This window comes from Colletotrichum destructivum, chromosome 2, assembly GCF_034447905.1.
Source record: "Colletotrichum destructivum chromosome 2, complete sequence".
NCBI lineage: Eukaryota > Fungi > Ascomycota > Sordariomycetes > Glomerellales > Glomerellaceae > Colletotrichum > Colletotrichum destructivum.
The window spans coordinates 6080079-6092183 of NC_085897.1; the positions used below are offsets into that span (position 1 = coordinate 6080079).

General features: G+C 52.6%; 3 protein-coding genes across 3 annotated transcripts; 1 reads left to right on the forward strand and 2 right to left on the reverse strand.

Annotated features, from left to right (window-relative positions):
- Positions 1-4244: 4244 nt before the first annotated feature.
- Positions 4245-7087, forward strand: CDEST_04053 (Putative glycoside hydrolase, family 3, glycoside hydrolase family 3 domain, immunoglobulin; the record flags this gene model as incomplete). Its single annotated transcript, XM_062920212.1, has 6 exons — positions 4245-4503; positions 4578-4892; positions 4957-5021; positions 5092-5588; positions 5663-6281; positions 6344-7087. The coding sequence occupies 6 exons, from the start codon at positions 4245-4247 to the stop codon at positions 7085-7087; spliced, it is 2499 nt and encodes an 832-aa protein (XP_062776263.1).
- Positions 7088-7990: 903 nt separating this feature from the next.
- On the reverse strand, positions 7991-10319 carry CDEST_04054 (Putative UDP-glucuronosyl/UDP-glucosyltransferase; the record flags this gene model as incomplete). Its single annotated transcript, XM_062920213.1, has 8 exons — positions 10192-10319; positions 9975-10135; positions 9653-9910; positions 9486-9594; positions 9037-9429; positions 8497-8938; positions 8226-8364; positions 7991-8172 (listed from the first exon to the last, which is right to left on the reverse strand). Exons 1-8 carry the CDS (start codon positions 10311-10313, stop codon positions 7991-7993), a joined length of 1806 nt encoding a protein of 601 aa, XP_062776264.1. The 5' UTR covers positions 10314-10319.
- Position 10320: 1 nt separating this feature from the next.
- On the reverse strand, positions 10321-11110 carry CDEST_04055 (Putative Glycosyltransferase family 28 domain-containing protein; the record flags this gene model as incomplete). Its single annotated transcript, XM_062920214.1, has 3 exons — positions 10321-10549; positions 10619-10770; positions 10840-11110. The coding sequence occupies 3 exons, from the start codon at positions 11108-11110 to the stop codon at positions 10322-10324; spliced, it is 651 nt and encodes a 216-aa protein (XP_062776265.1). The 3' UTR covers position 10321.
- Positions 11111-12105: the final 995 nt, after the last annotated feature.

Genomic DNA, 12105 nt, shown 5'->3' on the forward strand with positions numbered 1-12105 from the left:
CCGGATTACAACGTTGCTAATGCCTACACCCACCTGGAACTCGACTCGGAGACGTAGGCCGAAGCAGGCCTCTCCACAGGTGCTACGCATAGCTCAGTGCAACGTAGGGAAGCAGTCGCCAGCACATACAGCTTTCCTGGAGCTCTGCTGGGCTGAGCTGATCGACATTATACTGGTCCAGGAACCCTGGATAGGCTATGTTGACAAAATGCAAATCAACACACACCCAGGGTTCGATTCCTACGTCCCAGTGGATTCCTGGAAGGACAGGGAGACCAGACCTAGGGTAATGACCTACATACGGAAAGGGAGGAAGTGGAAGGCCCAGCAGCAGAGGCCCGCACAGACAAGGGACATCTTATGGATCACAGTTAACAACGAAATTACTGTGGTTAACGTATACAGGCAACCAGGAGATCCCCACAGTCACACGACCACAACCCTCCTAGGATACAGGCCGCCAGAAAGAGTCCTTGTGGCAGGGGACGTGAACGCTCATCACTACTCCTGGGAGCCCGGATCGAGGAACAGGAATAGGGGGGACGACATAGCAGACTGGGCAGATGGCCACGGCCTGTCTTTCATCGGCGAGACAGGGACTGCGACCCATGCCCAAGGCCATGTACTTGACCTTACCTTCTCGAACATTCCGCTCGCACACGCAGTGGTCAGCCCACACCTTCACCCAGGGGCCGATCATCAAGCAATTGTCTCAACAATCCCGCTTCATAGGCACCGACAACAACAGACAGATCAACCACGGTCACTATCAGTCCCAGACTCGGCCCTACCCCGGTTTAGAGACCTGATCAGAGCAGGAGTCTTAGTCTTACCTACCCTCCAGAACGCACCTACCCCTGCCGAGTTGGACACCCAAGCGGAACGACTAGTCGACCTTCTCTCCACGGCTGTCCAGGCTGTAGGAAAGAATCGAGGAAAGCATGGGAAGGGGGCCCCTTGGTGGACACAAGAGTGCGCAGAAGCCCACCGAACGTACCGCGAGGCCTGCTGCCGACAAGCCCAAGAACTAGAGCAGACCCCACGTCTCGCTACCCTCGAAGAGCAGAAGGTCTTCTTGAGTACAGTCAGGAAAGCTAAGCGGGCCTACTGGGCTGCTAAGATCGAAGGAGTTACCTCGGACCAAGAACTCTACAAGATTATGGGCTGGCGAAAGGCTAGCCTAGGGCTCAAAGCCCCCCCTCTGGTAGTGGAGGGCCAGACGATCAACGACACTCAGGCTAAGGCCCAGGCACTCCGAAGAGCCCTCCTACAGAGGTTCAGTGCACAGGATGACCTGCCCGGAGACCCGTTCGACGTCCCTACGGTCTCTCGACGACGGATACCCTGGCATGATGCCATCAGTAAAGAAGAGCTGAGGGAGGCTACCCTGACAAAGACCACGACCCCTGGCATCGACGGGATCACAACACGGCTGCTTCAGGCTTGCTGGAACCTTGTATCCGAGCCTGTCAGACAACTGTTCCAGGCCTGCATACAGACGGGTTACTTCCCCCAGCCTTTCCGCAGAGCAGAGGTCGCTATGATCCAGAAAGTAGGGAAAGCAGACTTCTCAAAAGCCGGATCTTGGCGGCCAATAGCCCTGCTATCTTGTCTTGGGAAAGGTCTCGAGAGGCTGATAGCCAGAAGAATGTCCTACCTTACCATCCTAGAAGGGGTGACCAGCCCACAACAAATAGGGGCTCTACTTGGCAGGTCAGCGGTTGACCTAACCACCTGCCTCGCCCACGACATCGAAATGGCCCTTGACAAAGGGCTCACAGCTACATTGGTGACGATGGACGTCCAAGGGGCTTTTGACTCTGTCCTTCGGAACCGGCTGATTGTCCGGCTACGCCAACAAGGCTGGCCTCACAGCCTGGCCAAACTGATATTCCACTTTGCTTCAAACCGAACAGCCAGAGTCAGGCTGGAGGACGCAACAACAGAGGACTTCCCCCTGGCTTGCGGGCTGCCCCAGGGCTCCCCGCTGTCTCCTATTCTCTTCCTGCTTTACATCGCAGACATCTTAGCAGAAGACCCGAAGCTTCGGTTCGGGTACGCAGACGACATCGGCCTTCTGGCTATGGGCCCTTCCCTTGAGAGTAATGCTGCGAGCCTCGGCCAAGAGATCACACGTATCCTCGACTGGGGAACGGAGAACAAGGTCGCTTTTGACCCAAAGAAGTCCGAGGCTATCCACTTCACAAGGAAACATAATCAGCAAAGAGATCTGCCAGAGATCAAGGCGAGACACCTTAGAATCGTAGCATCAACGAAGCCCATACGTTGGCTAGGGGTCTGGTTCGACAAGAGGCTTTCTTTCCGACACCATGTTGAAACAAAGCTGGCTGCGGCGACGAAGGCGGCCCAACATCTTAGACACCTGACAAACACAAAAGGCGGGCTCCCAGCCGCTGCTGTACGCAAGGCTGTGATCTCCTGCGTCCTGCCAATCGCCCTCTACGGGGCTGAGACCTGGTATGGAGGCATGACCAAGCCAGCCCCTGGCAGAGCCATCGATAGCGGCCGCAATGTTTCTCTCCCGATAGATGAAGTCACTACAGGCCAGAAGGGTCTTGCAATCAAGCTCGAAAGGGTCATCACGACGGCAGCAAGGGCTATCCTGCCGGCCTGGAAAACAACCCCAACGCGCAGCCTCCTTAGGGATGCTGGACTACCACCAAGCAAGGTGGCTCTAGAAGGAGTCCGCCTACGCTTTGCAGCACGTCTAAAGAAGGTCGATCTACAACACCCTCTTGTCCCGAGGCTCTCCCAACGAGGGCGGCAGCAGACGAAGCTCCAACGGACTGCAGACCTTGCACCAAAATGCCCGAGACCAGCACTCATCCAACCGCAGCACCTCCCAGGCTCACAAGACCTCATAGTCCTGCAGACTAAGAAAGAAGCAGCCAAAGCTTTCCAGGCCTGGCTAAAGACCGTACCAGACAGCCACATGGTTGTCTTTTCCGATGGCTCCAAAGCGACGAACGGAGCCACAGGATATGGGTTTGTCATCTACCGCAGCAACAGGCGCGTGGCCCAGGGCTGCGGCCGACTCGGTCTAGCAGAGGTGTTCGACGCTGAGGCTGAAGGGGCGAGGATAGGACTCCGGCGGGCCCTCTTAACCTCCCAAGGCCAACCCATACACATCTGCATCGACAACACCAGTGTCATCCAAGGAATACGGGGCGAGGCCCCAGACACCTCGCAAGCAGCGGTTCTCGAGATCCAAGCTGCTGCTAGGATATACAACATCCACACCCACTGGGCGCCAGGGCACGAGGGGATTAAGGGCAACGAAGAGGCGGACCGGCTAGCCAAGGAGGGCACAGCGCTGCCAGTCCCGCTAGGCCAACTAGCTACACTCTCCGGGATCAAGAGGCTTGGTAGAGAACGATTGCGAAACCAGTACAGACAGTGGTGGGGTAAAGAGGCGACAGAACGCTACACCCAGCTTGGACTGAGCTTACACTTCTCCTGCCCTCCCGAACTCGCCCTACCACGGAGCACCCTTCACCACCTCTTAGCGGCCCGGTCGGGCCACGGGGACTTTGAACACTATCACCGACGCTTTAACCACACCGAAGCTTTGCTAACCTGCTCCTGCGGGGAGGCAAAGGAAGTAGATCATCTGGTCTACTGCCCAGCGACCCTGGCGAGGAGGCAGCAGTGGCCCACCCTCTACCCAACTGGTCCGCTCGACCCCATAGGACCTATGGGGTCTCTTGAACGATACTTCAAGGGACTAATGACTGACCCAAAAGGCTTTGAGGCCTTCCTGCACGTGACAAACTTCTTCCGGAAGATCTGTCCACGCTACTAGGGAACGGGCTTCGGCACGGGATCTAGACAGCCAACTCAACCCCTAAAGGGAAATAGACGGGAAGCAATGAAACTGGGGAACCAGCGGGAACCAGGGACAGATAGAAGGCATAGTAGCCATCAGGCAGGATTTGGAGGACGAAAGGAAGGGCGATGTATGAAGTACATAGTCCTAGCCCACGGCTCTCCACGCCACATACCCTTCGGGAGGTCTGCGACAAGGGTTCCAACCTTGCCGCCATGGCGTTAAATACAACAACAACAACAACAACAACAACAACAACAAAATGAGATGCCGCGCAAGCAATCTTCTGATGATAAAAACACCAAGTACCCATCCATTCCTCTAGCGATAACTTCTCTCTCTGATTTGCCACCGCAGTTGTTCCCCGTGCCTTCAACCTTTATTCAACCTGGTCGAAATGTCTGTCTTGTCCATCACCCGTCTTCTCTCGGCCTTTTTATTGCTTCTCTCCGCAACTGTGGCCCAGATCCCCCGCGACTTGCCACTTGACGATGCGACCAAGCAGTATCTCGAAACTCTTCCTCCGGACAAGCTTGCAGCTATCTTGAAGATATACGAGCAGGCCATTGCGGGTCAGATACCAGCGCCGCCCGAGCTAATCCAGCAACAAGAGCTCTATTGGAGCTACGATAGGAGCCCGCCTGTATACCCTACGCGTGAGTTCTTCGTCGAAACGGAGCATAAACATCGAGCCCAAGCAGGCAGCCACTGACTCGCCGACCAATCGTAGCTCGAGGTAGAGGTCTTGGAGACTGGTCCGATGCCTACAAAGAGGCAGAAGCTATTGTCAAACAGATGACCGTTGAGGAAAAAACAGCTGTTGTATCAGGACAAACCTCGACCGCCAACGGGTGTTCTGGCATGATCTCTGGGGTTCCGCGCCTTGGGTTTCCTGGCGTTTGCGTCCAAGATGGCCCCAACGGTCTTCACGGGGTCGAAGCAGTGAACGGATATGCCTCCGCAATCACTGTTGGTGCGACTTGGAATAAAGAGCTGGCTCATGCGCGTGGAATCTCCATGGGAATGGAGGCCAAAACAAAGGGAGGTTAGTCATCAGTTCCCGTTCTCGAACTTATTTCAAGCGCATCTGTTAAACCACAGCTCGACAGTCAACAACTTGATAGGGCCAACAATTGGGCCTCTTGGCCGCACGGTTTTAGGGGGCCGAAACTGGGTAACGTACAACAAGACTTAGTCACCCTTGTATGAATCTAGCTTCCTCTGGTGTTCTAACAGTACTATAGGAATCATTCTCGGTCGACCCGTATCTTTGTGGAGTGATGGGCGCCCAAACAGTACTCGGTCTACAGGAGAACGTTATTGCGACCGCCAAACACTTCATCGTTAACGAACAAGAAACCAACCGCCAACCAAGCACTTTCGGCTTTGGCAACGCCTCTATCTCTGCAACTCTAGACGACAAAACAATGCACGAATTGTACTTATGGCCGTTCCAAGATGTAGTCAAGGCAGGCGTTGGGTCCGTTATGTGCTCCTACAACCGTATCAACGGCTCCCACGGATGCCAAAACAGCTACACGCAAAACGGACTGCTTAAGACCGAGCTTGCCTTCCAGGGCTACGTGATCAGCGACTATGGAGCGTTGCACAGCGGCATCGCTAGTGCCAACGCCGGTATGGACGTTACTACCCCCTTCGCTAAAGTTTGGGGAGGGAACCTCACTGCGGCGATTGCAAACAGCACAATGAGGGAGGAAAGACTTGATGATATGGTTACGCGGTAAGACTTGCTACACTTCACAAAAAAAAAAGCAATGTATAGGGGGACCTCTTTCTGACAGCGGTGGTGCACAGAATCGTCGCAAGTTGGTACAAGCTCGCGAGATTTGAACCAGGCACCGGACTTCCCGTTGACGTATCGTCGCCCCACAAGGTGGTAAGCTCAATCACCCAGGAGCAGAGAAATACGGTGTTCCAAGGGGCTGTCGAGGGCATCGTGTTGGTGAAGAACGTCAACGAATCTCTTCCTCTGCGTAAACCCGCAGTTCTGTCTCTGTTCGGCTACGACGCTCATGCCCCAACCAAAAACACCCCCGAGGGTCTGAACACAAAGCACACGCTGGGATTCCAGAGCGTCAATGTTACCGACGAGGAGATGCAAGGCCTCTTTATTGGCTTTGGTGAGTTTCCAGGAGCTGCCCGACTGGGCACTCTTGTCAGCGGCGGCGGAAGCGCGTCTGTGGTTCCGGCCTACATCAATTCCCCCCACGAGGCATTTCAACAGCGCGCAATGGAGGATGGGACTTTTTTGCTTTGGGACTTTGAATCCCAAGACCCTGTATATGCGAATGCCGGATCTGACGCATGCATTGTGTTCATCAACGAGTTTGCTGCTGAAGGCTCGGATCGTTTAACTTTGGCTGACCCTTGGTCAGACCAGCTGGTTCTGAACGTCGCCTCCAAGTGTCCCAATGTCGGTCCTCTCACTGTTCCCTGACACCCCTGGTTGACTTGGACTGACTTCAAGTGTTATAGACCATTGTGTCAATCCACAACTCTGGTACTAGGTTGATGGAAAGATGGATTGACCACCCCAATGTCACCGCCGTTCTCCTAGCCCATCTGCCTGGCCAGGATGCTGGCCGTTCATTAGTCGAGGTTATGTACGCTTTCCAAGCTCCGTCAGGCCGGCTGCCTTATACCATTGCCAAGAACGAATCCGACTATGGCGAGTTACTCCATCCTGTGACCGCCGATAACGCGTCCAACTACTATACGTCGGCCAACTTCACAGAGGGAGTTTACATCGATTACCGCCGCTTCGATGCTCTGAACATCACCCCCCGATATGAGTTTGGCTTTGGCCTGACTTACACCACCTTTAAATACTCGGGTTTGAATCTCAGTCTGGCAGCCGAAGGCACAAACACCGGGCCACTTCCACCGCGCTCAGAAACCGCACAAGGTGGCGCACAGTCCCTGTGGGATGTTGTTGCAGTTGCAAGTGTAGAGGTCGAAAACAACGGCAATGCAGCTGCTCCTGAGGTCCCCCAACTTTACGTTGGCATCCCTGGCGCTCCAGAGAAGCAGCTGCGCGGGTTCGAAAAGGTGTCCCTGGGTCCCCAGGAGAGCAGAACGGTTAGCTTCTCGCTCACTCGGAGAGACTTGAGTGTATGGGACGTAGTACATCAGAATTGGGTCTTGCAGAAAGGGGATTACAAGGTGTATGTTGGTGCAAGCAGTCGTGATGTGCGCGTTACAGGCGTTCTATCTGTTTGATGGATCGGCGGCGCCTCTATCTCTGGTTTATGCACTTTCCCACCGGCCGATCTTCGGTCACGATGCACTTTATTACCGATACTCGAGAGATGATCTTCGGTTCTTGTGTGTATTACTACTACTATCTTTCTCCTTGCCATTCCTAACCCTAAGGTTGTTTACATTGGCGGGTGCCACATTGAAAAATGGGCCTTTAATTAACAGAATGTGTTTGATTTTTTGCACGTTTTCCCGAGTCTTTGTGAATCTTAGGCTGATGAAATTTATGCGAGAGAAATGCCACGTGAAGCCACGTGAGTTAAACGCGAGGTTACACCCACTTCGTCTGGGCAAAACTGATCCCCGTTGACCTACCATCCATCTTGGGAACTTTCGTGAGCATGTCACGGAACTACAGAGGCCTAGTGTAACAAGCCACAGTCACTAGTAGGGGAACCCTCCAGAGTGACCGGAAAGAGCTAATGCTATACTATCCACAGCCTTCGTGCCAGGGTGTCCCCTTCAGCGGGAAGGGCACTTCCACTTTAGTCAGGATCTCGTTACAGATTATCGTCATCATGTAGCGAAAAATGAAAAATAAATAAACAGGAACTGTTGAGAAGCCATGTGAGATAAAGCAAGTTAGGGCTGAGTTGTGCAAGTATGTTTTGTGAGCCGCCGAGCCAAGGGGCCCACACTTCAACTTCCGGCAGAAGAAAGGGTGAGTTGGGGAGCGTGTGTGTACTACATTAGCACACATGCATTCCGTGTTATGCCTTTTCCAAAGAGAAATCTCAAAGTCAGAGAACATGCACACAATTTCTAAAAAAATGCCTCGTTCAAACCATCGACGAATGCCAGTTCCACCTCATTGGATACCAAAGAATTGTGCTGGCTTCTATACCTGATCGTACATATAGCAGCTCATTCTGACCTCCACTGGCCAAGAACCGAATTCATCTCTTGATCTGTGATGGGTTCCAAGTTGGCGAAATACGCGTCATGCGCTAGTCTAGCCTCCATAATCTGCTTTTCCGTCTTGGAGAGTGAACCAACAAGACTCTTATATATCCCCAAGGCAGGATACGCCAAGAGACCAAACATGGCTGTATCGTGTCAGCTTCCCGGAGAAAAGAAAATTGGAAGAAATACAACGTACCACTACCAGGCTTAGCTACCAACCCCATTCCCGCCTTTCCTAGACCAGTGACTAATCCTAGCGGGCCTCTTTTCATGGCACCCTCAATAGGTTGCTTGAAAAGACCCCAAGAGGCATCAAAGAAGCCATAAGCAAAATTCTATAGTGTGGACGGGTTATTAGTTCGGTGGCTGTGAGGGAGAGGAAAATAGCCAGTCCAGATGTACAGTCTCCCCGAATGAGACGTAAACTATCCGAAACCTGTTCAGAGTGATGATTCGCTGTCACATACCTTGCCAGCTTCGGAAGCGCCGCTCTTCCAGTCAGTAATCTTGTCGTGCTTTCGAACCTTTTCTCCGTATAGTTCAGGGATGTTGTGCAGTCCCTCAGTGAGAGCACAGGGAACGTCAACGAAGGTGCCCTTGATAAGACTCATGGCCACCTTGGATGAACCCTTTTTTGCCGACTTCCCGGCTCCCGAATGCTTCGACCGCAAATCATCATCAGCTGATGTCGAACTTGTCGCGTCTGTTCCGCTTGAGGCTGCATCACCTCCTCCAACCTTGTTACCTGTTCCGTGTTTACCTGTTCCGTGTCTAATCTTCTTCATAGGCGCCGACACGAGGTCGCCCATACCCGTAGAGAAGTCAACCAAAGATCCGACTAGCGCAGAGGATGTGGCAGTCAATGGATCCCATCGCTTGTTTTCTATTTCTACTGGCTTCGGTTGATTCCTAAGCGATGAGTCGCTTGTCAGTTCATGTCAACAACGTGATGGGGCAAGGCAGAAGGCATCGAGCACCGCCCACTGGTAAGCCCAGACAGGACGTACAGTTCCAGCTTTGTCAAATCGAGGCTGTTATTGTTGTTGTTGTTGTTGTTCAGAATTCGGACGGCCCTCGGAGAGATCTTCAGTCCGTTGGTATACTTTTTCCTTTGCTTCTTCTGCAAAAGCTTTGACCTATAAGTCCAAACGGCGTACTCTTCAGGCAAAAGGTCGCAAGTCATTGTATCGAAGGGGAGATTTCGATGGAACGACTGCACAGCGCGCTTGACGCCGCTCTCCTTCTTCATCATTTCTGAAATCTTCTGGGAGGCCCTCTTCGTATCGGGTGATAGTAGAGTTTGAATGCCTGCTACCAGTGTAGCCTCAACCAGCTCTTTTCGACCAACTGGTCGGGGACCAGCACCAGCTGCCGCTACCATTTCACCCCAAAATGGTTGACTACAAATTGTCTGTCAGCTTCTCAACCACCCATTTCAGAGAGTTATAATCCATACTCGCCAAAGAATGGTACAATGAACGTAGGACACCCATTCAGAAGTCCGCATGCGGTCGTTCCAGCACCTCCATGATGTATGACACCAGCAACATGCTTGAAGAGCCATTCTGCATTATGATGTCAATGTTTCATTCAACAAGCCAAGGAGATTGATTTTACACTTACCGTGGGGACAATCGCCAATGAAAATGGCATTCTCGTCTTGTTTGCCCTCCCCGAGATTACTCCATCCCTTGGAGATGATGGCTCGTACACCGCATTTACGTATCGACGATAGAATGATGTCAGTCATCGCCTCGGCATTCTCCATTACGATGCTGCCAAAGCCGATGTAAATGGGTGAAGGCCCTCCCTGAAGAAACTCGGCAATGTCACGGGGAGGTGTATACCGAGGCTCCTCACGAAAGAAGAATCCACAGACATCTGTACCCGTCTCCGATTAGAAGTGAAACAAAAGTAGGCCTGAAAGTATCCTGGGTCAGCTTACCAATATGACTTGGCCAGTCTGCTGGTTTCGCTACCAGGGCTGGCGACCAACAGTACGTGTAAGGGACTTTCTGGCTTTCCAAGACGCTCGTGGCAACTATAGCCGTAAGAGGTTCCAAGTTCAATGTCTTCCTCCTCCAATCGTTGATGATATCCCCGAGACTGTTTGATATCAATGAAAGCCGTTGAATGGGGGGGAATTTCAATACATAGCATACCCTTGCCAGGTCAGAAGTTCAACCATGCCGTAAGACAAATAGTTTGTAGTGGAGGGGCTCAGGTTGGATCGCTGAATATTCGCGAGCGGGTGCGGAAAAGCTCTGGTCGGGCTGTAGGGCATGGTGAACATCAAATCAAAGGTATGCCCATGGCTTGGGCGAGGTGAATGTGGGCAAAGCTGGGCGGGTTGGCAATGATGGCCTCGGCTATGAAAGGAACCTTGGAATCCGGGTCGGGTTCGACGCAGGAGCGCCAGAACTTGTCCAGCATTTCCTCTACCATGACTCGCTTCCTTCCTATATCTCCAGCTTGGAGGGAAGATAATGAGGGCATCAGGCCTGGGTTCTTGACCATGTACTGCGATACCGGTTGTTAGGCGTATGTGGAGTGGTGGCAGTAAAGATTGCATTCGGGTCGTGAACTCACAGCCATGAGATCGGAGGGATCGCCTCCAACAGGAAAGAACTCCAACTTGGACTTGCGGACAAAGTCCCCGAAAACGTCATGCGTAGCAATGCGTACGCGATGTCCGTGTGCCTGTAGCTCGTTGCCCAGTGCAATGAAAGGTTGTACGTCGCCTAATGTGGGACGCGGGCATCAGTGATTCACAGCTACTATCAAACGTTTGGAACCAATAGACGACATACCCCGGCTTCCGACTATCTGGACGACAATATTCAAGGCACACGGAGGCGAAAAGGTAACGTTGCGCAGGTGTGGGCGCCGCACCCTCGGTTTGGTGATCTCTACAGAAGCCTCCGGCTCGGCATGTGGAAATGCCGTGTCGACAGGAGGCGGAGGCGGAACGTATGTATCGAAGGAGGGTGCGGCGTCAAATGTGATGTTGACGCGTCCATCTTCTGTGAGATGATTGATTAGTGGACGGATCCCCTGCACGAGAAAATCCCAAGAAAGCATGTGCCTTTGTTGGTTCCAGCTGTTGTTTGTAGCTTGTGACCAGACCCCTTGACGACAAAGTCACCCGAAGTGTAGGCCGGCGAAGGTGGGAGGGGTCCTTCATAAGGGTCAGATGGGAACGACATAGAAGGAGTTGACTCGGAGGTTTAGGGAACGGTTGAGAGGAAGCCGCGAGATGGAAATGAGTTGAAGTTTTGAGAAGATACCCATTAGAGCATTCGAGGCCTTTTGGGCATATGTATGGTGGTCATGGAAGAGACAGCAACGATAACGAAGGTTAGCTGAACGGAGAAAATCAGAGGTCCCAGTTATCTAGGTTTGAGGTATGTACAGATACCAAGCTTTGAAAGGGAACCACACTGACGATCCGTCTGATCTAGGATGCGAGGTATCCGAACTAGTCGGAAGACCCCCCAGTCTCACTCGGCCGGACCGGTCGCATCATATATCATTCGGTGACGTCGGGTCGTGTCCGTCCCTCTGGAGTGATGGCGTAATTCGTATACAGATAGGCGGAGGACAACAATTCCGCACACTCTTAACAAAGACTAAGCCAGGGTTATCAGAGGCCATGATGTACAGCTTGCCATAGTTTCGGAGCAAGAATACCTGCGATAGCTGCGACCAGCGGAGAGTGTGGCTTGTTTTTCTCACCTGCTCAACAGAGTAGCTTCGCCACCGGGAGAACAAACCCTCCCCCCCTGTATGTCCACACTCATTCGCACGCCGCGGGAATGTGTATCGCGGCCTCCCTAGGAGTTTAGCAACTGCTGCATAAAAGTGTCAGGGATGATGCTAGGACCACATTTTCAGGAGGTATATCCGTACCTCGTATCTAAACGAGCCGGCTGTAGCTTAGAAATACAATGCTTAGATGCATCCTCAGTCTACAACAATGCATTCAGTGCTAGTGCTTCGCTATCATACATCGCTTTTCGTAAACACAGCTCGAATTTCTACCACTCACTGCCAGTGAATATATTCTATAGTTGAAT